Source organism: Carassius gibelio, chromosome B9, assembly GCF_023724105.1.
Source record: "Carassius gibelio isolate Cgi1373 ecotype wild population from Czech Republic chromosome B9, carGib1.2-hapl.c, whole genome shotgun sequence".
Taxonomy (NCBI): domain Eukaryota; kingdom Metazoa; phylum Chordata; class Actinopteri; order Cypriniformes; family Cyprinidae; genus Carassius; species Carassius gibelio.
In genome coordinates, this window is record NC_068404.1 from 16,762,941 (window position 1) to 16,790,123 (window position 27,183).

The 27,183-nt window shown below is 38.5% G+C and overlaps 1 protein-coding gene and 1 long non-coding RNA gene across 2 annotated transcripts in view; both read right to left on the reverse strand.

Annotated features, from left to right (window-relative positions):
- Window positions 1-5,767: 5,767 nt before the first annotated feature.
- Window positions 5,768-7,663, reverse strand: LOC127964473 (uncharacterized). Its single transcript, XR_008155054.1, has 2 exons — window positions 6,739-7,663; window positions 5,768-6,664 (listed from the first exon to the last, which is right to left on the reverse strand). It is a non-coding gene; the product is annotated as an uncharacterized LOC127964473 (long non-coding RNA).
- A 7,622-nt stretch (window positions 7,664-15,285) lies between these two features.
- itgb5 (integrin, beta 5) overlaps window positions 15,286-27,183 on the reverse strand; it is a 30,703-nt gene continuing 18,805 nt past the window's right edge. Inside the window, exons 12-16 of the mRNA XM_052565753.1 lie at window positions 21,083-21,305; window positions 19,559-19,659; window positions 18,179-18,298; window positions 17,793-17,959; window positions 15,286-16,785 (exon numbers count right to left, since the gene is read on the reverse strand). Coding sequence (XP_052421713.1) covers window positions 16,687-16,785; window positions 17,793-17,959; window positions 18,179-18,298; window positions 19,559-19,659; window positions 21,083-21,305 — 710 coding nt within the window. The 3' untranslated portion in view covers window positions 15,286-16,686. The remainder of the gene's footprint in view (window positions 16,786-17,792; window positions 17,960-18,178; window positions 18,299-19,558; window positions 19,660-21,082; window positions 21,306-27,183) is intronic.

The window sequence follows — 27,183 nt, forward strand, 5'->3', positions numbered from 1 at the left end:
CCTGCCGACTACAGTACGCGTGGTCTGACGTGTGATTTCAGTAAATGATGACGATTGTGCAAAGGGCTGGATCGGGAAGACCTGCTAGAGTAATCATACAAGTTTGGAACGACGTAAGTGTGAGTAAATGATGACAGAGAGTTCCTTTTGGATGAATTATCCCTTTAAATTTACAAACTGAGTTATTTTCCTACTGAATAGGCTACTTAATTAAAAACGTGTGACACATGAACGTGAAGTAGCATGTGGTGATGAAATTACTATTCTTGCCTATTTTTAATTGAAACATTGGCACTTTTCAAATATCTTTATTAAAGTTAAAACAAGTTAACTTTAATAAAACAAGAAAACAGATTTTTTTTTTTTAATCAAGAAATACTTACTGTAAGCCTATTCATTATTATTTTTTTTAATTTTGAAACTGTCTTGCAACAGACAGTCAAGAATAATTGCTAGCAGATTTCACAAAAATAACATCAAATCTTTCTTAAATTTAAGAGGTGTTGAGTCACCCACTCTGTTAAGCAGGACTGCCTACTGCATGTATTTAAATGTTTATTTCCATCCCTCCCTCTCATGATTTCATGATTAACCAGAGCAATGTCCAGCTCACTCTGTGGTTTTGTACAGTCAGTTTCTAGTCTGTGAGTCTATGATGTGCCTACACATCCTGAAAGACTGAGGACACATCATGAAAGCGGCCAAACAAAAGTTAATCCAGGAACTTAGGACATTTGTCTGTTGGAGTAAATATCCATCATGTATGCTATACTTTATAGAAACTAGTGAAGAGATTATTAGATCACTCTATTAGATCATTTCATTTTTATTCGGTGTCATTTCAGCTTGCTAACTTTTCAGCTTGTAACTTTCCATAGAAATGTTTAAGTTTCCATGATGTAATCATTTTATCTGAAGAAGGGCTTGTTGCACTAGATGTGCAAGGACCAAATGTCCACCCTGTTACAGGTCATTCTCATTTCAGTTAACAAGTGTTTTGAATGCACATTTAATGTAATATTTACATTTTCCCTCTCTTTACTCTGCAAATGTATTTTATCAAAGTGTACATAATAGGGCATTATCTTGAAAAAACAGTTGTTGTATTTTTCAGACAGCACAATTTCAGCAAATTTCTTTTAGAATAAAAATAAATTTAAATGGAATTTTGGAACCATTTTAACTTATTTCATTTTAACACAAGTAACCACAAATACATACATAGCATTTGTTGAATGGGTTAGTAGTATCACAAAAACACTGAGGTAACAGGGTAGACATCACATCACTAAACAACATTATATTTCAACAAGTTGCCTGATACAAGAAGCATATTGTCACAATTTACAATCACTTACAATTTAGAATACATTAATTTGTACTTGCATTTTTGCAGAACCTGATTTTACCAAGTGAGACAACATCTTTGTTGTCCCTGGAACAACATTGTGATTAACCAATCAGATTTGAAGAACCAGTTTATAGATTTTGTGAAGTTTACGCTTAAAATCACGGTTTGGTGCTTGTACATCAGTGTCATTCATCTATCATTTCCTCTGATTTTAAGGATCACTCATGGTTAGGGTTAGGCTTAGGTGTAGGGAAATGGTCAAGAATATATTTTTGGAGTAAAATGTTGTTCCAGGGTCAACAAAATATGTTGACCTAGGAACACATCTAACTCAGCAAAATCAGGACGTGCTACATTTTTCTGGTGGAATTTTTTTTTTTAATAACCTTACCCTAACACTACACCTAAACCTATCCCTCACACAAAACTACAGTTGTTTTAAGTTTTAACATTTAATTCTGTATGACTTACGAATATAAGCTGTTTTCTAACCAAATAAATGTCCCTACAAGATACAAGTTTACCGTTATTACTATACCTGTGGAGATATTTGGACCCCATAATGCAGGAAATACCAGTACCACACACACACACACACACACACACACAGCATGTAGACACGAACACACACCACAGAGGCACACAAACATTGTAATGGCAAAGTGAAGATAATTTATTACAGTTCCTACCTAATCAACAAAGCTGAGTTCTAAAAATTTATTTTTCTCTTCCTCCCTCTATGTCCTTTCTCCATCTCCCCTTCTTTTTACTGAGGTATATCTGCCTTCTTTCAGGGTGTACATCACAACAAGCTCTGTAGTGTTGCTGCTTTTCTTCTGCAGACAACAGTCCCATTTAATGACAATTACATGCATACTACCATATTTAAGAAACTCTTTATTTAAATTTATAATAAATTAATTATAAGTACCAATACATGCTTTAAACACAAATTTTTACATCAAATGTTACAATATGTCCACCCTGTTACAGTGCAAAACAGTAACAGTGTGGGCAATAAGGAGGGACATTTTAAGTTAAAGTCAGCTATTGCTGCTCATGTGATAAACAACACGCTAGTGTGTGATCACAGAGGAAGATTTTTAACCTGGTTAATATTGTCAAAATTACAAAAAAGTATTAGTTTTGATTAGAAATAATCATAACAGAGTTATGGAGCCAGAAGAGTCTCAATAAAGATAAATGCACACACTACATTCACATATGCACACACAGGATTCATAGATGCACACACATGATTCATAAATACACACACAAGATGCACAAATGCGCACAAAATTCACAAATGCACACACAAAATTTAAAAAGCACAGAAGATTCACAAATGCATACAAAATTCAGAAATGCACACAAAAATCAGAAATACACACACAATTCAGAAATGCAAACAACATTTACAAATGCACTCAAGATTCACAAATGCACAGGACAAGATTCACAAATGCACAGGACAAGATTCACAAATGCACAGGACAAGATTCAGAAATGTATTTCTGATGCACACACACATATATCTTGATTTACAAACTGCTTGCGGTCTGTGAACTTCACTGCATTTGTGTGTGAATTTTGAGACTCCCCTGACTTGGCTCGACACACAAATGCTTTTTTTTAAACAGGGAATGATCAGCAACCAATCAGATATCTCCCTTGTTTTAGCCAATAACAAGAATGCACCCCATGTGGGGGATTGTTTACTTATAAGCCAATCACATGAATGTGTTCACACAGCAATTGTATTAAATTGTATGAAAATACAGATGTTTAGATTACAATTCAGGTTTATTTTTTATTATTTTTTACTAAATATAAATTTAAAAATGTCTCAATACATATAGCCCAGTGACTGCAGAAAAAAAGTTAACCATGGATTCAAAAATTTGCAATAGGCAATTATTTCATTTTATTGAAATATTTTAATGAAATAAATAAAAAAATAAAAAAATGTTTAAACCTTTTTGAATATTTAAATATATCTAAATATTCTTTTGGATGCAATATAGAAGTCACTTTAATTATAATATTCAGTCCCTACATGAAGAGAGAGTCAGTGGTCCGCTGCAAGAGGAAAGTGGCTCTCTGGCTGCGAAAAGTGGGTCTCCGGCTGTCGTTCGCTTAGGAAAGTGAGTTGATCGCTGCGTGAGGAAAGTGAATCATTCGCTCAACTTCGCTGCTTGAGGAAAGTGAGTCGCTCGCTGGGTGAGGAAAGTGAGTCGTTCGCTGCGTGACTCGTGAGGAAAGTGAATCGTTCGCTGAGGAAAGTGAGTCGCTCGCTGGGTGAGGAAAGTGAGTCGTTCGCTGCGTGACTCGTGAGGAAAGTGAGTCGCTCGCTGGGTGAGGAAAGTGAGTCGTTCGCTGCGTGACTCGTGAGGTAAGTGAGTCGCTCGCTGGGTGAGGAAAGTGAGTCGTTCGCTGCGTGACTCATGAGGATAGTGAGTCGTTCGCTGCGCAAAGTGAGTCGCCGGCTGTGTGAGGTAAGTGAGTCGTTCGCTGAAGAAAGTGAGTCGTTCGCTGCGTGAGGAAAGTGAGTCGTTCGCTGATTGGCTTATAAGTAAACAATCCCCCACGTGGGGTGCATTCTTTTGATTGGCTAAAACAAGGGAGATATCTGATTGGTTGCAGATCATTCCCTGTTTAAAAAAAGGCATTTGTGTGTCGAGCCAAGTCAAGGGAGTCTCAAAATTCACACACAAATGCAGTGAAGTTCACAGACCGCAAGCAGTTTGTAAATCAAGATATATGTGTGTGCATCAGAAATACATTTCTGAATCTTGTCCTGTGCATTTGTGAATCTTGAGTGCATTTGTAAATGTTGTTTGCATTTCTAAATTGTGTGTGTATTTCTGAATTTTGTGTGCATTTCTGAATTTTGTATGCATTTGTGAATCTTCTGTGCTTTTTAAATTTTGTGTGTGCATTTGTGAATTTTGTGTGCATTTGTGTATCCTGTGTGTGTATTTATGAATTATGTGTGTGCATGTATGAATCCTATGTGTGCATATGTGACTGTAGTGTGTGCATTTATCTTTATTGAGACTCTTCTGGCTCCATACTGAGTGGACATGTTATGCTTTACCACATCAGTGAATCATTATAAAACACTGAAAAAACTGGTTAATTAAAGATGGTTAATTACTCTGATTCTTGTAGATAGTCTACCACCAAAAAATATTATTCCTGAGAATCATGTTGTTAGAGAAACATTCAAGGGCCAAGTTCAGAGGGACTTTTTTATCAGAATATTTAAAATAAGAATATACAACAATATTGAAAAAAATTGATATTGGTTAGATTTGTATTACTTATATTTGTGGCTGGAGTTATGCAAGCTTCCTTGGGGACATGGCATTTTAGCCTACTTGACCTAAAAATAATAGTAATTAATTTTAATTAATACATTTTTAATAGGGGTGTAACGATACGCGTATTCGTATTGAACTGTTCGGTACGACGCTTTCGGTTCGGTACGCGGTACGCATTATGTATACCGAACGGTTCGTTGGAGTAATTAATTATATTTGAAAAAAAAAAAAAAAAGAGAGAGAGAGAGAGAAATATAATGATATGCGTTCAACAAGGTAGCCCAATAACCCAAACAACGTAACAGGCAACGCCCCTGACACTCCCGAAGAAGAAAAAAACACCATCTTATATGTTTATGTTAGGCTACTCAGCAGGCGCTCGCTCACTCAGTACACGCTGAAGGCTCGTTGCAAAATAGCCAATGCGTTTAACAGACTAGAAATGAGAAGATCCCCCAATAACCAACAGGTCTGGTGTTTGGGTGCACTTTGGATTCCCTTTAAGCTATAATGGTGATGGCAAGAGAGTGGTGGATAAAAAAACAACGGTATGTCGCATCTGCAACATGACAGGGTACACCAGCGGGAATAAAAAAAAAAAAAAAAAAAAAACACCAGCGGGAATATCTGGGATATATGCGTCAGTACTATCTGGGAAAGACGAAAAAAAGGAGAAACATGCACGCAGCAAACTATCCCTGCAGCATTTAGAAACTATAGCTTACAGGGAATCCAACCCAAACACCAGACTTGTTGGTTATTTTAGGATCTTATATTTCTGGTCTGTTAAAGGCATTCGACATTTTGCAACGAGCCTTCAGCGCGTGCTGAGTGAGCGAGCGCCTTAGGGGCCGTTCACATATCGTGCCTAAAAACGCATGGAAAACGCTAAGCGCGTCTTTCTCCTCCTTTCCAAAGCGCTCGGGCAGAAGCGCTCATGAGGCGTCTGTCTTTGCTAATGTGGCGTGGCAACTTGAAGTTAATTAATTATGATATAACTACCGACTACGCCACCCCTCTAAAGTGAGGGGAACTAAATACTTGATGGAATTTAGACACACAGGTTCGTTACCATAGGAGGCAGAGACAGAGGCACTAGCGTATACAAATATTTATTAAATTCACAAAGTAGAAAATACACCTTTTAAAAGATCAGGCAAAGATATGAATCGACCAGGCATACATTAATCAGTTTTACGAAGGCTTACCCCTAGCAGGGTAGGCTAGCTGCAAAAATGGCTATTCGTAAAAGCACACACACACACACACACAGAGTGAGGTGAGTGACTACAAACGACAATCCACACTCCGTGCTCCAAACACCACCACCACCAGGATACTAGGACAGCTAGCCACCCGACTCAGGGGCCTAAAACACAAAGAACACAATTTACTCAAATGTACAAAACGAAATTAATCTAAAGCCTGATTGACTGAAACAATTACCAAAACACACAACAAAATGTAAAAAAAAATTAACAATGGTCACTTAAAGACAACTGAAATGAAAAGGAAAGAAATATATATTTAAAGCAAAAGTTTTAACAAATCACTACAAAATCAAACAAAAATCAATTGTAACGAAAACAAACAATAACCAAAAACCATACAATGATACGAGCACAACAAAACTTAATTAAACAGCAAAACAGCAAAACAGCAACGCCGTCTTTAATCTGCTATTATGCAGGAGGCGATCTTCCCCACCCGCAAACGGGCGGATGTTCCCAAAACTTTGTCCTACTAAAAAACAACCCATTAGTTAAAATTTAAAACACAAGTGTTCATTAAAAAGAAATGCATATACATGTGTATCTATACATACCAGGTATTGACTACAGCGTTACACACACCTCATACAGTTGCTCACAGCACAAGTCTCAGAAGATTACTTGAATGAAATCAGTCTAACCAGGTGGCAAGAACAGCCTGAAAACCACAGCGAAGCCAGGAATAATTGGCTATTCAAGCTGCAAAAAGGCGACTCCAGCTACAATAAATTAATATAGTTAGCCGAGGTCCAAGAGCTCATTGCAGCATTAGCCAGACCAGCTACAAACATACCTTTGTTAGGCGGAAGCGCACACGTACCGGATGGGCGGGGCCAACAATGACGCATCCCAGGTAGCCTAATCACAGCCTTTATAAAGCAATGACTGAGCCCTGATAGGCCGTTTCTAAGTACCAGGGGAGGGAGATTATCTACTTTGCCACAATCTGCCCCAGTTATTTTATCGTCGCCCCGACGATAACACAACTCTAACCACTGACCATACTACTCAATGAGAAACACGAGACACTTGTTACAAGTCCTCTGGCCTTGACGGCTACTCAACGAGAAACACGAGACACTTGTTACAAGTCCTCTGGCCTTGACGGCTACTCAACGAGAACACGAGACACTTGTTACAAGTCCTCTGGCCTTGACGGCTACTCAACGAGAAACACGAGACACTTGTTACAAGTCCTCTGGCCTTGACGGCTACTCAACGAGAAACACGAGACACTTGTTACAAGTGCTCTGCCATGGCGGCTACTCAATGAGAAACACGAGACACTTGTTACAAGTCCTCTGGCCTTGACGGCTACTCAACGAGAAACACGAGACACTTGTTACAAGTCCTCTGGCCTTGACGGCTACTCAACGAGAACACGAGACACTTGTTACAAGTCCTCTGGCCTTGACGGCTACTCAACGAGAAACACGAGACACTTGTTACAAGTCCTCTGGCCTTGACGGCTACTCGACGAGAAACACGAGACACTTGTTACAAGTCCTCTGGCCTTGACGGCTACTCAACGAGAAACACGAGACACTTGTTACAAGTGCTCTGCCATGGCGGCTACTCGACGAGAAACACGAGACACTTGTTACAAGTCCTCTGGCCTTGACGGCTACTCAACGAGAAACACGAGACACTTGTTACAAGTGCTCTGCCACAATGGCTACACAACAGGGAACACTAGAGACACTTGCTACAGGTCCTCTCGTACTCCCCAACATCCCCTCCCTTTCCCATCTAAGAGCTTCGCTTCGAACTTCCAACAATGTTAACATTGGCTGACGACGTATTAACTGTTTTAATTCTCGGTGAAGGGCCACGTCACAAACATGTTCAATGAACTGATCGCGTAGCAAAACTTGTGAATTTGGCATAACATACGGCGATCGCTGCGTCACACGTTCTAGGAGACCCATCAAAGCTAGGGAAAACTCCAACAATGATTCACCCTCCTGCTGCTTTCTAGAAAGAAATGCCTCCTGTAATAAGACATATGACTGTGAGCAACCATATAATTCCCGTAACACCAAAATAATTTTATCTGGATCATTTCGCTCAATCTCCGAACGGTACCTAATCTCTTCCCTTGCCTCCCCCTCCAAGTGGTCAAACAAGAAGAAAGCTTGATCAGAAACAGACAGGTGACGAGCCTGCATACAAGCTTTGGCCTCTTCAACCCACTCATCAATGCTCAGACCAACCCTGCCATTGAATTTTTGACATTTCCTGTCTCGAGGTACAAAAACGAATCGTTCTGGCAGGACTGCCTGTGCACTACTTGGCTGAGGGGGGGCAGCAACAGAAGGACCAGGAACAATAGAAGGTGCATCACTAGGGCCAGGAAGCGCAAGAAAGTGGTCTTGACGCAACCTCTCATTTTCTGCCCGCAACTGAGCTACTACTTCCCTCAGTTCCTGTAACTCTTCTTCCATAATTTTGACGGCCGTAACACTTACCAACAAGAGGGAGTAGACTCAAAGAATCAGAATCCACCAGACGTACGCTGCTGTTTTGCTGCTACTCCTTACCAATCTCACTGCAACAGAAAAATAAAAGAAAAAACAAAAAAACACAACCACTAATACCAGTGTCTCCGCCAAACACGGTACCCTGCCGACTACGCCAGAATGTGGCGTGGCAACTTGAAGTTAATTAATTATGATATAACTACCGACTACGCCACCCCTCTAAAGTGAGGGGAACTAAATACTTGATGGAATTTAGACACACAGGTTCGTTACCATAGGAGGCAGAGACAGAGGCACTAGCGTATACAAATATTTATTAAATTCACAAAGTAGAAAATACACCTTTTAAAAGATCAGGCAAAGATATGAATCGACCAGGCATACATTAATCAGTTTTACGAAGGCTTACCCCTAGCAGGGTAGGCTAGCTGCAAAAATGGCTATTCGTAAAAGCACACACACACACACACACAGAGTGAGGTGAGTGACTACAAACGACAATCCACACTCCGTGCTCCAAACACCACCACCACCAGGATACTAGGACAGCTAGCCACCCGACTCAGGGGCCTAAAACACAAAGAACACAATTTACTCAAATGTACAAAACGAAATTAATCTAAAGCCTGATTGACTGAAACAATTACCAAAACACACAACAAAATGTAAAAAAAAATTAACAATGGTCACTTAAAGACAACTGAAATGAAAAGGAAAGAAATATATATTTAAAGCAAAAGTTTTAACAAATCACTACAAAATCAAACAAAAATCAATTGTAACGAAAACAAACAATAACCAAAAACCATACAATGATACGAGCACAACAAAACTTAATTAAACAGCAAAACAGCAAAACAGCAACGCCGTCTTTAATCTGCTATTATGCAGGAGGCGATCTTCCCCACCCGCAAACGGGCGGATGTTCCCAAAACTTTGTCCTACTAAAAAACAACCCATTAGTTAAAATTTAAAACACAAGTGTTCATTAAAAAGAAATGCATATACATGTGTATCTATACATACCAGGTATTGACTACAGCGTTACACACACCTCATACAGTTGCTCACAGCACAAGTCTCAGAAGATTACTTGAATGAAATCAGTCTAACCAGGTGGCAAGAACAGCCTGAAAACCACAGCGAAGCCAGGAATAATTGGCTATTCAAGCTGCAAAAAGGCGACTCCAGCTACAATAAATTAATATAGTTAGCCGAGGTCCAAGAGCTCATTGCAGCATTAGCCAGACCAGCTACAAACATACCTTTGTTAGGCGGAAGCGCACACGTACCGGATGGGCGGGGCCAACAATGACGCATCCCAGGTAGCCTAATCACAGCCTTTATAAAGCAATGACTGAGCCCTGATAGGCCGTTTCTAAGTACCAGGGGAGGGAGATTATCTACTTTGCCACACTAAGCAACAATGACGTGCTCTCTCCATGAGACGCGGAAATTTCAGCGAAGGATAAATGGATTTGCAGCTCTAAAAATCGCTTGCAGTAGCTCTGCTACTAAATTTATTTCAAAATTGCAATCCATATACAACTATGATCAGCTGATCCTTCATCTTGGCTGAGCTCTCAACGTTGTTACGGGAAAGGATGAAGCTGATTGGTTAGTTCTTGTCACATGACCCGCGGTGCGCTTGCGGCATTCTGAAAAGTTGAGATGTTTTTACATTTTGCTGTATCTAAAACGTATCGAACCGAACCGAACCGAACCGTGACATCAGTGTATCGTATCGAACCGAACCGTGAATTTTGTGAACCGTTACACCCCTAATTTTTAAGCATATATTTATTGTGTCTGGTTGTAGAGGGACAGTAACTTTGTAAGATTAGAATCCAGAAACAAGTATTAACCCATTTTTACACAAAATATAACACATTATATCATGGGGAATCAAATGGCACAGAATACTATGAATGTATTCCTAGTACCCCATAAACAGAATGTGAATCCCTAATAAATTACTTTCGGATTAACAGTTTACAGGGCTGGGCTTTAGTACGTGCATGTAGTGAGGTAGCAACTCTTCAATAAAAGTGAATAGGATGTAGATTAGTAGGTAGCTGCACAGTTTCACAGAAAACAAATCAACTATGACTTTAATATTACCATCTGCTTGTGTGTGAACAGCACAGCTGACACACTACTGCACAAACAAACTTATGTGTAGAGCTGGTCTCAGTCTCCAGGTCAGATTTAGCCATTGTGCCTTTGACTTGCTCTGGAGGAGAGAAGCAGAATTTCATACAGTGACATGTAATTCCATGACCTAATATCCTGCTTGAGTCTACACCATACTGAGCTGGTATAAACCACAAAGACACACCAACCAATATATCAAACCCAGATTCTCCCTCCTCACACACTCCAATTATATGAGTCACTTGGTCACTTGGGACACACTCTTCTTCCTCTGCCGAGTTAAAGGAATAGTTCACCCAAAATGAAAAACCTTTCATAACGTTCTTAACCCCTAGCAAACATATTCAGAAAATATGTAATACAATAAATGTATCATATTGACTACCCTCTTGGTGTTTTATGTTATTTTTGTATTTTGTGTTTATTTGTTTGAATGAACCCTTTAACAAACTGCTAATTCCGTATAGACACCGGATGTCCGTGAACATGCACCATGAACCTTCATCCAGTAGACGGCGCTATAGGACAGGCTGATGTCAAATCTAGTCTTTGGTCAGTCTTTTTCATTTTTGAAATCCAGAATAAACTGTTTAAGTTGAAATCTGGATAATTTTTCGATAGTAGTGCCTGTGTACTCCATAGTGTTACATAGAAAATAATGTATACAGGACATACAGTACATAGTATTATATCTTCTTGACTGGGTTCTGCATATGGTGATGAAAAAACAGGGGCATAAATTGGGTGAAATTTGGTCCTGTGAATGAGTAATGCTACAGACAAAGATCAGACGCTTAAGCATAAAGACAAAAAAAACCACATTATTGTTTATGAATAAACACTGTGCCACCCATGTAAAAAACACACAGATAGCCTACAATATTGTAGGCCCCATTTTGCAAAAACATTTGCATCACAAATGATTCATCAGCAGTGCTGTACATGTGCTGCAGCCATTGTTATTGTTTCCGTTGTTCGCAGAAATGCACAAGTGTGAAGGTTACCATGGGCACTATGTATCACAGTCACATTTCATAATAAACATAAAGAAGCGTACTGGGTTAGTCAGGCCTCTATATGCTTAAAAACAGAGCAATTCTACATTCCATCACTGAACACAAACAGTCAGTCAGTCAGTCAGAGACAGACTCATTAGGTGAGTAAGACCAGATAAATGAAGCAGGATAGAGTGAGTCTGGGTAACAGTGCTGCAGGACATACCTTGCATTCCAGTAAGGCTCAGGATTCACAGTTATCACGTCTCTCTGCAAATGAAGGACACTTCAAAAAAATGCTGTCAAATTTACTTACTGTATGTGATTAGTGACCTAAAAATAGTTAAGAATCTTTATTTTGCTTAATAATTAAAAAAAAAAAAAAAAATCCTAAAACCATGTGTTTATTTGAAGGAAATGAGAAATAATCTAGGTGAAGAAGAGAGAGATTTCATGAGAGGGCAGAAGATCAGGTCTTCACAGTCACATCTGTTGCTGTTCAGCTCCTAATGGCTCAACTCAGACATTACAGCTATCACACAAACCTACTTTCCCTTCCTGCTTTCAGAGACGCTGTACATGACATCACTTCTGTCTGAATGCTCTGGCTGTTGAAACTGGCTCACGGCTCTGGAGGCAAACGGCATTTTAGTGTATCGAACTCTGGGAACATGATTTATGAGCAAACCACAGGGTTGACATCCTGACAGGGAAGAGCCACTGGAGCTCCTTACTTGTATTTCTACATGCATCCCCTTAAGTCTCATCTCAGAATGTCAGCCATGGGTGTGTTGTGTGGCCAAGAGAGCATAGAAATGGTGGCAGTGAAACCACATGGCGGTTACATTTGATTTGATGAAGACTTCAATTTACCATGCAAACTTCTACAGCAAATATAACTTGTGCATGCTTTGAAAAACTGAAAATGTAAGGCCTCTTTGGATGCCTTTGATAGGATCGATAACAGACCACCTACCAGACCTGGTAAAATACTCTGTAAGAGGTCTTAGGGACATAGTCTCATGTGATTTCACAGCAAAGCAGCACAGAAAATGGTTTTTCAGCTGGGCCTTCAGAAGGTATGTGCACTTTCCCCATAGCGAACACAGCTGCTGCTTGTAACTGAACCTGAGGCCTTTGACACGTCACCAGACACACACACACTGACACACACACATACACAATGGCTGATTTATACTCTCAATCTTTCTCGCTGCAGGTAAAAAACCCTTCTGCACCACACCTTTGAAGCATAAAACAAGCTGCCTTCACAGGAGTCACAGGAGAATATGACAAATAAACGGTACTAAGCTAACTTTAGCCCATTAAGCCCCCTGCCCACTCCAGATGCACGGCCCTCTCAGATCAAGGGCTTGTGTCACCTAGTTTGCAGTATTAAGTCAGATTTTCCTGTCTGCTTCCAGAAGAGTGGATGTGTCGTTCCCTGCTGTGCTGACATGTTTTGTTAGCATCAAACAAAAAGACCTTAAGATTGTAAGTATGTTTGAAAGTACTAGTTTTTATGTACTTGAGCTTCAGTCTTCATCGGTCTATCCAACAATACACGGCTAAAAGTGTGCATACAATACATTTTGCATGTCTTCTGTCTGCATATTAAGCAGAAATGCAGATTGCATTATCTAGATTATGTGTGCCTTGTTATACTATTGACTGTATTTAGATTCTGCTGTTGTCTTCTAGTCTTTCTGACCTGGTTGCATGTCTCACTGTTGTTTCCTGAAAAAACTGTTTTGTTTTTATCCATTTACTAAAATGAAATATAGTTGACTGGATCAATTCCTTTGTATGACAAATTATTACTTTAGTCTCACTGATTTCAAATTGTGCATGTAAATGTGCTTTGTGACTATAGTTTGAGAAGCAATTAATAAAATGGATTTTTGCCTTCCACTGCTCTGCTTCTGTGTGCACTTGCTAATGAAATTGTCTTCTGTAGATCTAACTAATCTTGAATCAAATTAGTTTCTAAGTGACTAAACTTCAGTATTGTTTCTGAACTAAACTGATTCAACATTGAACTGATTCAAACTGACAAATAGAACTAAATAACACTATTATCTTTTGTAGAGCTTCTTTTTCATAAATAGTTTGATAATTGATGAACTGAACTGAATCAACACTGAACTGACTGGAGCTGAACAATGACATTATTTTCTTTTGAGAACTGTTTTACAGCGGAATATGAATTTATCTCATATCTGACATAGTTTGCATAATTGATTGTTATTTTGTACAGTCTAAACTGTATAAAGCACTACACAAACAAAGGTGACTTAAGATGAATGGACCCTAATAATGTACCTGTTGTTCTTTGACAGCTTTTTTAAATTTATTTAATTTTGAATTTTATTTCAGATTTCACAAGTTGTACATTTTCAAACTAATCTCACCAACAATGATCAAAATGCACCTTTTCGCAACATCAGCATGCGTTCAACTGCGTTAGTACAGAACACTAAATCACAAGGTATCCTTTTCACAACACAAAATAGGGTTATCATCTGAAGGAGATGCTGCCCTGACCATATCCTTCCTTATTTATATTTATTATTTAATTAATATATTGTGTGGTTATTAAACAAGTTATCAGTATTTAACCACTTAGATGTTTTGATGCAAGAGTGGAATGTGTAACAGTAAGCCTTTAAAGGGCTAAGTCGATTTCCTTCCCAGGTCACAGGGCCAGCATGACCTCCCATATATGTGAGACACGAGAGATTGGACAACATACTGTGACATTAATGTATCTGCTTGATATTAAGAAATTCTGTCTTAGCCTATATTTCTACTCTCCAAGATGAGACTCGATAAGTGCGTGTGTAACAAACCATACTGATAAAATTCTAGCTTGGGCTATTCAGCCTTGAAGTTCTGATAAGCTCTCTGCGTGTATATTTATTAGTATCTGTCTGTACAGGACAGTCCCAGGACAAACGTTCAACTGCCGATGTCCAGCGAATCAGATATACATCTTTGGAGAGACTCGTCGCCAAAATAGTCATCAGTAGATATGCCTCAAGCTTGCATCCATATTTGGAAACTGTCCAAGTTTATCTAGGTTTTGGAACCAATCAGATTTTTGCTGACCTGCGCATTGACACAATTAGTCTCCTGTCAGGAGTATAATTGTTGGTGATATTGAGTTGTACGCAGAGCGGCCTACGAACTCCGTCGAGAGTACTGAAGCTGACTTCTGCTGATGAAACTGCAAACCATGTTCTTCAGTAAATTTTTCTTTAATTGAATGCATCTCTGACTCCTGGTCTTCATTCATCATATCTGGTCCTTGGGTTTTAACTGTACATTCCCCTACACATCTGTTTAAACATTTCATTCACAACAAGTGCCATTCATAATGATATTGTGATCAAACTTTTCATTTTCCTCTCCGTCTATGATGTAATCCAGCAGATCGTAATGGTTGACAATTTCCAAAATAGATAACCAAGTAAAATAAATTGTTACAGTAAGCTATTTAAATCAGATAATAACCTCAACTTTCAAAGTGTGTGTGTGTGTGTGAAAGAGAAAGAGATTTGCAATTTGTGATAAATACATTAAGGTACAATTGAAAGTGACAGAATGACCAGACAAATCTGAATAAGAGAGACATGTATGCCATGTGGGACTATAAACTATGGTAGACAACGTCAAAGTGATGTAAGTCACCCAAGTACAGTACAGACTCGGTCACATGGTAAAATGACAACATTTACTGTATCGACAGCAAAAACTGTACTACACAAAACCTCATGGCCATGTCATGTCTCCATCACACCTTTTGTTGACAAACTGGACATATAGTATTACAAACTTAACAGATTTCACATTAATTACACAAGTTAGGTAATGTAAGTGTATTGTCTAACTGTGAAAGTCTAGCCTGTGTTACTGTAACCTCGGCAGCATGGCTGAAATTAAACATGTATCTTGCATTGTTTGGTGTTTGGATGAACTGATTGTTAAAAGTACTAAATTGAAAGGTCATACTGTTGTGTTTCAGCGATTAAACCAAATGTTCTCATTTATTCCAAAGATCTTGTGTTTTGAAACAATGATTATATGGCCTGAAATCATAACCAGTGAAAGACCTGGTTTTGAAAGATTGACTAGCAGTGTATTCAGTTTGGATTTTTGCAGTAAGAGCAGTACGAAAACATACACCTTATATGAAAACATACGCCTTATATGAAAACAATGCACCAAAACACATCGTAGTAAAAGCAAGTAGACACAAACCTGACTTCCACATGACTAAGTATTGATATGGGGTCAGTCTCAGTTCTTGCTGGCAGCTGGTGTCTAGTGTCTAATTTTGATTTAGTCCAGGTCCTGATGGGATGGGTGTGGAACTTCTAAATGTAATTGTTCCAAAAACAAATGAGACACTCTTGAATTATCAGCAGGCAGTGTTATTGCATCACACTGTACAGTTGCAAACTATTATAAAAATGTGTAACCTCTGGCAAAAAAACAAAAGACTAGGATTGTAGAGTGGCATTTCTTTCTTTACTTTATAAATCTCAGCCTAACATACAACGTGCAAAACAAGTTAAGAAATGTATTGCCCTGGTAAGGTTAGTACCAACCACTTTGTTAAAGAGTTGTATAATTTAGCATTTCTTTGTGTTCTATGCACACTTTATGGCATCTGACTATTGTACTGTACATGTGGTTAATAAAATGATGTAAAATGTATAACGGCTGGGAAAGGAACACTGTTAAAAATATACACTTCATGTCTCTTTGCCTATAAAACAATGCACAGCAAATCCATCATAATGTGCAGGAGGTATGGTTAGGAATTATATTCAAGCAAGCGGTCCATTGCAGGTCAATGTCTATCACTCATGGAGAATTCTGGAACAGGCAGAGAAGCCCTGCCTCTCCAACTAGACAAGCCATGTGTCCAACTGCTGCTCATCCAACTGAAACCGCATTAAGATCACTTCCAATCCTCAGGAACCACACGCCTCAAAAAATGTTTGCATTGCAAAAGACGGTAACATTTGCTCTGTCTCTGTCCTCCACTGTAGTGCAGAGGTGTGCTGGACAGGTCCTGCCATGTCCCCCAGTCCAAATGCAGGTCGATCAGTGGACTCCTCCGTTGCATGACTTGATAATATGCATATGGAAATCCGTCTCCATTGGGTGGGAGGGGATGGACTGCTTATAAACAGGGTTAGATGCCTGGGAAGAAGACAAGGAGAGGAGGAATAAACTGGTCAGATGGGTTGATTGAAATGCACATGGTTAGAAGGGCAGAGCGAACGGAGTCTTTGAAACACAGCCTTGGAATGATCATGATGTCTGGAATGATCATGACTGATGTTTTCCAAAAGGCCTCATGGTTTCAATCAAAGTCTGGTTGTTTTTGTCCTTGTGATTGCATAGAGTTGCCAGTTCAGGCTATTTGCATTATAAATAACTTACAAACAGTGCTGTTTTTATTTGTCTCAAATGAGATTTCTAAATCAATTTAGAATTGAATTATTTTCCCCAAAATTAATGCTGTTCTCTTGAATGTGTATTCAAGATATGTTTCCAAAATATAATGAATAAAAATAATCAGCACAACTGTTTTCAATATTGATAAGAAACGTTTTCCTTATCTTTACTCCTGAGCAATGACGCACTGAACTGATAAGCAAAGATATTCATGCATCCTTCTTTAAAATGTCTGTTTTAAAGAAGAGTTGAGCATTTACTTTGAATTTACTTGAATTTATATTCAAAGAATACTGAATATGTACTGAATATAATTCTGAAGGACCATGTGATGCTGAAGATTGTAATAATGTCGGCTGAAAAAGCAGCTTTGCATCACAGGAATAAATTGCATTATAAAATACTGTCAAATGGAAAACGGTTAATATTGTGATATCATTTTCACAATAGTACGGTTTCATTGTATTTTTGATAAAAGAAATGCAGCTTTGGTTAAAAAAAGAGGACTTCTTTCAAAGATGTAAAAAAAACCAAACAAAAAAAACATTTTACCGATGCCAAACTTTTCAACGATAGTATGCAGATAAAAAAATATAATACTATAATCCTAACAATTCTGGAACCTTGATTAATGGAACTCAGTCAAAAGTATTGTGACATGTAAAGTATTCCAACATTTCACACAGTCATAAGTATCTGATTTCTATCATTGGGATCATATGCAGTGCAGTAGATGGATTAAATCTCACCATCTCATATCTCGCTCGTGAACGTGCACTCTGGAAGCGTGCAAACTCGCGGCGGTCGTGGACGGTGATGACCAGTTTCCAGAGAGCTAGCAGCACGATGCCCATCAACAAGATGCTGCCAACAACTGCCAAGAGCACAGTCATGGCATTTGGGGCAACAGCACATTCTGGAAACACGTGGAAACAAAATGCATAAATGCATGGCCATAATGTAAGACATTGATGCATTTTCCCCATTAGAAACAATGCTTGTATCAGAAATAACAAAAATATAAACTCTTTTACTTTGATCTTTTATTCACTTATACGTTCCAGAAATGACTGTGCTGAACAAGATTCTGAAATGCCGTTCTAAGTGGGCCAGTTGTGAAGTGCTAAACACTGACCTGGCTCTTTAAGGGCAGTGAGGACCGACTGGCCACTGGCATGTTCAGAGTAGGTGAACTTCATCACACAGTCCTTCTCTGTCTTATACACGCATTGAACAGCGTTGGAATCATCCTTTTCTGAAACAGATAGAGAGAAGTTGAGGAAAAGAGGAGTTTAGTTGAATAAAACAGCTGTGCAAACTCTGTTTAAGGCAATAAAATGAGAAAGAAGTGTCAAGCCAACAGCATAAACACTGAAACACTGAAATTATTGTTGGACCAGACCCTGCATTCCTCAACAAGGACCCAGATTGATCAAGAGTGTTTAAATGTTATCATAATTAAAATCCCCAATAGTCTAGGAAGTCTCTCCCTTCCTAACATTCATTTAACTACGGAGCCTCTTTTCTCCAAATGAGCTAGATGTTTCCGGTATGCACATGTGGAGTCCATTAAGGAAGTCAGCTGACTGAAACGGCAGAGAAATGTTGTTAAACATCATCCTTGATGCCTTCTTTTACAATGAAGAGTGACATGGAAAGACCTTAAAGAGTTCACAAGCAACCTGAATGTTTCACTAATGCATTTCAGCGAATAAGACCAGCTTCATATTGCCCAACAATAAACATTCATTCATGCATTCCTAGACACATGTAAAAGAATTCCTCCAGCAATAAAACCTGTTATAAATACCCCGGAGAAGGTCTCATAAACTTTATTCATAGCTTACGGACTCTAATAAAACCTTCATGATTATAAATGAATAAAATAAAAAATTATATACAAAAATATAATAAAAAGAGATCTATATACACAACGAAATAGTGTTTTCTAAATTGCTATTCTAAATGATTTTACATGTCAGTGGTTTGTATTAATAGCACGGTTTTAGTGGAAGAGCAGTAAACACATGCTTTCACAGTGGGACACAGAACAGCTAGTGCTGCGGAGACGTCCAGACTCACATTCTCTAGATAATAACATAAACAGAGCAGGACATGAGACGCCACAAACTGTGCTTCACCCTGCTGCGGGTAACACAGTCATGACCTGGAAGCACAAACGGTGGCGCTCGACCAACAGCGTGTCCTGATGATCTCTGAACTGAGCTCCTGATCACTGCTGGGGTCAACTTTTCTCTTTGACTTAAGGAAGATGCCTGTTAAGCAACCATAATTGTGTTGTCTTTTTGAGTTTTCTCATATGAGTTAATTTAAGTACCATGTTTACTGAATAGTTAACTGATAGCAGAGCATAAACATACAAACAAACAAATGTCCAAATATTGTTCTTTGGCTCAAACAAACCACATATGCATTTGGATCAGAGGTAGAAGTGTGTTTGTGCAGGGTGGAGAGAAGAAGTGATCATCATTCAGTGTGTTAAGTGTGCACTCACTGAGTGTTTCCACCGTGATGATCTCATCCTTGCACATGCGCTGGCAGGTCTGGTTATCGGCCAGTCTCCCCGTGTTAAAGAGACGGCACTCAATGCATTCCCTGAGGAGAAACATATAGAAAAGTCAAACTGTAACTATCACAAGACTGACAAGTTTGAATCTTAACAAGAGTCATAGACAAATGAAAGCGATCTCAGACTCTGCCAATCAGCTCTGAGGAGTCTAATGGAGAACACATGTTGGTGTATGTAGTGTAAATAAGAGCTCTGCTGACATCATCTTGTGGGATGCTACTTTGCGCCACAGAAATATTTTTGATTTGTTCCTCAATAACAAAAACAGACACACAGCTTTATTGCCAAGTGTGTTCACCCACACACACACACACTAAATTTGTCTTGGTGTTAGGGGCTTCTGGTACAGAAAAAAAACAAACAAAGTGCAGACATACAGTACATAAAATGAGAGAACAGACAATATAGCAATTTAAAAAAAAAAAAAAACAGAAAAAGGAAAAATGTCCATAGACAGAACTGTGAATGTGCTTATGTGCTATTTACAGATGTGCGGTACTGAGGTGTTATGTGTTGTTCAAGTGTGATATGGTCTGGGGGGAAAACTGCTCTTGTGTCTGGCTGTTTTGGTGCACAGTGCTCTGTAGAGCCGGCCTGAGGGCAACAGTTCAAAAAGAGAGTGGGATGGATATGAAGGGTCAAGAGTGATTCTCTTAGACCTTTTCCTCACTCTGGAGATGTAAAGTTCACCAATAATCTTCTCAGCAGTCCTGACTGTCCATTGTATTCTTCTGATGTCTGTTTTGGGAGATGAACCAAACCAAACAGGTGATGACCGGGTTTCAGCAGCTCCTGCAGCAGGTTGAACTTCCTCAGCTATAGGAGGATATCCAGCCTCTGTTGGGTCTTTTTTACAATAGAGTTAATGTGATTATGAGAGATGGTGTTGCCCGGGAACCTGAATGACTCCACTGCAGTCACAGTGCTTTTCTCTGTGGGTTTCTCCTGAAGTCCACAATCATCTCCACAGTTTTAAGAGTGTTTAGCTCCAGGTGGTCAAGACTGAACTCTGAAGTGCAGTCATTTGTATACAGGAAGCATTTTACCAGCATGATGTTTGTTGTTTATGTGAGTGCACACAAATAAACAACTTCTTTACAGATTCAAAAGATGTACTACTCTTATCAGTATGACCAAAAACTGAGCATTTTAAGAGCAAGTGAGCGCAACGGCGCTCATCTTTCCTGCAGAGAGCGCTACTGTTTAGCTTCACTAATGGTTAGTCGACTGTAAGGGGGCAGCCCAACATATTTTATGAAAAGGAAGTGCCAATTTAAAGTAAAATAAGGTTGAAATGCTGCAAATGAGTATGAAACTGTATGCTATTGGACAGTTCAATTCCCATATGCAAACATATTTTCAATAAAGTATCCACTTTTACAGACAGACCTCACATTAGAAATCGAGTTAGCTTTAGTTTAGTTAGTTTCAGCATCTTCGGTCTCATACCTCTTTGTTCCACAAGCATCTGGACAGGTGGGACATTTTTCGCACGTGTCCCCAAATGCCCCTGGCTCAGTGCACTGGCACCGCCCACACACACAGCTGCCCCGCCCGCTGCAGATCTTGCCGTCGTCCGACACACAGGAAGCCGTCTCTGTAGAGCAATTACAGTTGTCTCCAATATAACCAGCGTGGCATTTACACTCACCGCAGTGGCATTCTCCATGGCCTGGAAAACAAGGAGAGAGAGAGAGAGATCTGGAATAAACCTTACATAGCTTCTAACACTGTAACCTCTTATTATGTAAAATGGCTGGTATGTGCAACAATTGCACTAACTAATGTGGTTAACGTATAAACACAAAGACCTCTTAGAAAAACATAATACTGTAATGCACACAGTGAAAGTGAGAGCTTGCATTTAACCAACATTTACTGACATGAATAGAAACAAAAGCGTTACACATTTCTCGGTCATAACACAAAGATGGCCGCTGTCTCCTCCTCCCACATTCTCTGGAGTCTCTCGGTCCATGGCTGTGCACATTCCACTGGACTGATTACATGCAGATCTACTCATTCCAACACCAAGGATTCTTGGCTTGTGTCTCCATCACTGAGTGTGAGCAGAACTCTTTTTGTCTTTTGCAACAAATGTGCCAATGTGTTAAAATCACTGCATGAATGACCCAAGTGAAAGTTAATATTCTGATGCAGTACTGTACGAGCAAAATGTAAAGGGCCGTAAAGTCAAAATGATAAACAAAACACACTTTCATGGCAAAACAGCGGTGAACAGATTCAAAGCAGTGCTGAACACTTGGTGTGCCATCAGCTGCAGCCTCACACCAATGATTGCACAAGAACTAGAAAATGTTGGAAAAATTGAGCACACATGCTCCAAAGAGGCAGTTTTGTGCTTGTGTAGTCCAGAGAGGTCATATTAGCTTGTAGGAAAGAAGAGGAGTTCTGCTTTAAATGTGATTGCTCACCCATAAATAAATATTCTGTCATTTACTTACCTTCTAGTCCTTGCATTACTGTTTTGTTCTTTATGTAGAAAGTAGAAATTTTAGAAGACCTTTTTTTTTTTACGTTTTAGAATTGTAGTAAGACCTTCATGCAGCTCTTTATCCGTTTCATAGTGACCCGAGGTTTCAATCCAACACATTAAAAAAAAATTGTGAATTCTACTCACATGACGTTTACCAATACTTAAACATGACACTTTTGTTTTCTGAGGAAAAAGTAACATAATGGATGCTTGGAATAATATGGGGTGAGTAAAGTTAGTGGTCAGTAAGATTTTTATTATTCCAAATAAAGGCTGTTCTTTTGACATTACTAATAAAAGAATCCACCAATATAATAAAAAGAGGTTTGTATGTAATGTTGCTGTTTGAGCATAAACAATATCTGCAAAGTTACGAAGCTGAAACCTCAATGCAAATGGAGATATCGTCTTTTACATTTCTGGCAGTTTGATGGCTACAAAAATGGCTCGTAGGGACTACAACAAGTTACTTCCCAGGTTCGTGACATCACAAACCCAAATAAACCCTTACTTTGGGAAAAGGCAGCAAAGGGGGTGATGCTATGCAACCAGAGCACATGATGAGGGGCGGGATATTTAGATGGTTTAGCCAATCAGTTAGCTAACCAATCAGAGCCCATCACCTATTTCCGAGGGAGGGACTTCAGAAAAAAAAGGAAATGATCAGCGTGTTAATAGGAGAAGGGACAGAGCGGTGTGGAATAAAAGGTATATTTTGTGAATTTTTCTTTTTTCTTTTTTTTTTTTTTTAACTAAGCATTAACATAACCCCCCACAAATACAATCAAGCCTAGAAAAAAAACACTGAACCAACCCTTTAAGCAGTTTTCAACATTGAAAATAAGAAATATTAAAAACATCAAATAAGCACATTAGAATAATTCTGAAGGATCATGTGACACTTAAGGATTAAATAATGCGTGCTGAAAATTCAGTATTGCCATTACAGCAATAAATCACATTTATAACATATCCAACCTGAAAACGTTTCACAGTGTTACTCTTTTACAAACTTACTGACCTCAAACTTCTAAACAGTAGTTAAAATGAGAAAAGTTTTGAAAAAAGTATCCCTTTAAAGATACTGCACATTCTCCAACCTACTGATGGAGATGCTGTTTGATGCAATCTAATCTAATCTTGGGAGAAAGGGAAGTTACATGACTCTGAAGGATGATCAGATATGACGCTGAGAGAGACACGTACAGTGAGGGATGATGTGTTTAAATGTACATACACAAACACACACACACACACACACACACACACAAAGTGGTACTAAAACGGTCCAGTGAGGCCATGCTGGTCAGCTCCCACACAATAAAGATTTCATTGTGGTGCCACAGCAGAACTAATACAGTCCAGGAATGTGTAAGCACTGAATTCTTCTCTGACAGACAACCAAATTCTCCTAAAAGATATAAAATGCACCTTATAAAAGTAAGCGGCTCCCCATTTATAATTAAGAGGGGGAAAAAACATGTTCATTAAAATGCTTTTATTTATTTTTTTAAGACCTTTAATAAAGTAAGACTGCAAGTCTGTTAGGGTTATGAGAGGAAAATAAGGATGAAAAAAAATCCTCTGAGAGTTATATTGAAATGTACCCCTCCTTAGGGCACTAAACATGGCGTCCACTTCCTTCACTGAACACCTTTACTGAACGATTGAACTTCTGAACGGATCTGGTATGAACAAGGACACGTTGTGGCGCGTTTCCCACACCTGTTTTCTTAAGCCCTTTTAAAGGTGTGTGTATGTGTGACGGTACTCTAACTTGAAAATAACAGCATCCACAGGCTTCACGTTTAATGTTTTTACCACAGACATTCAGAACTAACAGTCCTTCGATTTAATGTGTTAAGTTAAAATATCAAGCCATCATCTGTACGCTAATAAAATAAAAACGCTACAGAATCAATGCAGACCTGCTCTCCCAGCATTCCTGATTCCAGTCTTTTATTTAGGTCACTGAGTAAATGTGCTGTTGCCATGCCAGAAAGGCAGATCCAATGTTTGAAAGCCTCTGGGAATGAGCCTCAGCCCATGTCTACCACATCCACAGTCAAACTAGACGAATTCACACATGACTGAGTCCAAAGCCACGCGAGCACTGAAATATGTCAATTACTGTCAACCTCAAGTATCAGGTTTATTTAAGGGTGCAAAGTTTCACAGTCAACACAGAGTCTGTGCTTGTAAACACTGTTCAAGAAGTGTTAACTTGAGCTCTGTTGCTGTGAAGTGAAGGGCAAAGTCATCTTTATGTGATGAAAATGTCCTTTATTCCAGTTATAATGTGATAAATTTAGCATGACTTGACAGACATATTTAAAAGAAAATAAGCAGGCTTGTAATCGGTCATGAATGAACAATGCCCAAGTCACGAAGTCAGACTGATACTATGATCATACATCAAACTAACGTGGAAAGTTACATTAAAAAAAAAAAAAAAACTTCCAGTCCTAACTTCCAAGGGCTGTTTGTTCTAGTTTCTTATATGAACAACATATTGGCAATGTTGTTATCGTTAACAAACACTACTAACAAGTTAATGAAATAATTTCTATAAACAAAATTTGTATAATTTCAATAAAGCTCAAGTGAAATGAAAATATATTAATAAAAAAAAACGTACATGAAAATTAGAAATCCTGCCTTGGCAACTAACTGAACTATATGTTTAAGAAGTATAATAAGAAAAAGCCTGATTTTATTATGAGATTACACTATTGTAAATAAAAATATATTTTTTTAAAAAACTAATAATTTCAAAAGCACATGAAATTAGTAAACTAAACCACAACAAAAAATGAAAACTGAAATTCTAAAAGCTAATTGAGAGAATTCATAAAAATTCTTATTAGTCTATAATACTGCATATTATACTAAAACAAGGATTTTCATCATTCTCCATTTCTAACAATCAAGTAATTACATCTTTTTGATGCTGAATATATTTTACAATATATAAAACAACAATCCATACAATCCAGACTTTCTGAATCCATTTATCAATTACTGTCCTGAACTGCTATTGGTTGACTGATATGCTGACCCTGACCTGGTCTTCCTGTTATAAAGACCATTTTAGCTACTGCAGTCCCACAGGAAGTGTAGATCCTGCTGCTGAAGCAACAGGAAGGACATTCCTCTTTATATTGGAACTCTCCAGGGTGAGCGCTTCATTTCGCTCCACTCAAATGCTTGAGCTATTCTATTCTAGTGCATCATCACACTCCCCTCAGTTCACAGTCAAGAGTCACTGAACTTACTGACCCATGATGCATCTGCCTGCCGACACCAGAGGGAGATACAATTACAGTGAGGAGACTATGAAAGCTCATCGGGTCAATATAAAGTGGACATTTAATTTCTTGTTGGACATAAGCCATTTTTTAGCAGTTCAATATGGACAGCCAGAGAAGGCTAATTTTTTTTTTAAGACCATTCAAAAATTTGGGGGAGGTAAAAAGTTTATAAGCACCGCATTTATTTAAAAATAAAATAAGTTAATCAATAAAAAAAGAAGGTATATATTTTATGCATGAATAATGTAGATGGCAGAAGCAAACAGACCTGCAGACGGACTTCTAAAACATAACGTGGTCATGACATGTGGTTTCTCTGCCTTTCTTGTGGTGGTAAACTTTAAATAGATCCTCCTTTGAATCTGAAAAAGACTCGGCAAGCCCTGTAATCACTGGGGTGCAGTGAGAGCACAGGGTGTGTTACCTCTGCCACGTTCTAGTTCCACCCAGTGAGGAACCACCAGCACAACCCGGTTCTGCTCCAGGCCAGGGGAATCTCACTTCCCTGTCTGGAGCCGTGAGAGGGAGCGGGTTTCAGAAATGCTTACCAAACAGTAAGCAAGTAAGCTACTTGATATCTCAGCAGTCTACATTCACAAAAACATGCCATCACAGACTCTGTGGTCATTCTTCCTTCCCTATGAAAGAAGAAACAAACAAGTACGTTGTGTGTAATTCAACTCCACATTCAGTGGAAAGTTTTAGGCACTATAAAAAAAGCTTATTTTGATGGAAAAATCATTCATAGGGAGAAGCAAGCAGATAAAACATAGAACCAAAAGTGTCGAAAGGAGAATTAAAAGCAAAATTAGACTCGTACTGACTGTTTTTTGATGTGGTGTTTAAGGCCTTAACCAAGGAGTTCTAGTACACGTGACATGGACCACAGAGACAGAACATCATCCATCTGGAGAAACGGTCATAGTTGATGCTCCTTCTAGGAAACAGGCTGAAGGGGTTAACTTTATATGAGTCATCTGGTTTTCACAGACCTCCAGTCCAGCACCGATCTGATAAAGTGTGCTAAATACATAAATAAATCACAGAACTGTTTCTCACTTGTTATTTTAGGCACCAAATGACAAGTTTGTAGTCCTCTGTTCTAGGCCATTACTAGGAAAAATGTACACTATCGTTTAAAAATTTGGGGTCTGTAAATTTTTTTATTTTTATGTTTCTGAACAAAGTCTCTTATGCTTACCAATGCTGCACTTATTTGGTCAAAACTACTGCAAAAACAGTAATACGGTTAAATCATTATAACAATTTAAATTGACTGTTTTCTGCTTTAACATGCCATTTAATCCTGTGACCTTATAAATGTCTTTACTGTCACTTTTGATCAATTTAATGCATCCCTGCAGAATAACAACAATGGACCCTTTTCAAAAGCATTGTAAATTCTCAAATTTAGTTTTTTTTTTTACATTTTTATAATAAAATTAAATAAATTGTATACACATTTATAACACTATATTTTGTATTACATCACCTTTGCAGCAAAAGCAAAAAACAAAAAAACTAGTTAATGCTAATGCATGTACATGTACTGACACTGACCATATCATCTGCTACTGAAATTGATCAGATTTCACCATATACAAAATAACAATAAATCAGTCAGTCCTAATGGCCATATATTTTAGAAACTAATCTAAACTGGTTTCAGTGTGAACAAAGCCATAGATTCTTGCTGTGCGTGAGTAATGGACCCTTGTGGAAACTGCCAACCAAGCTAACTG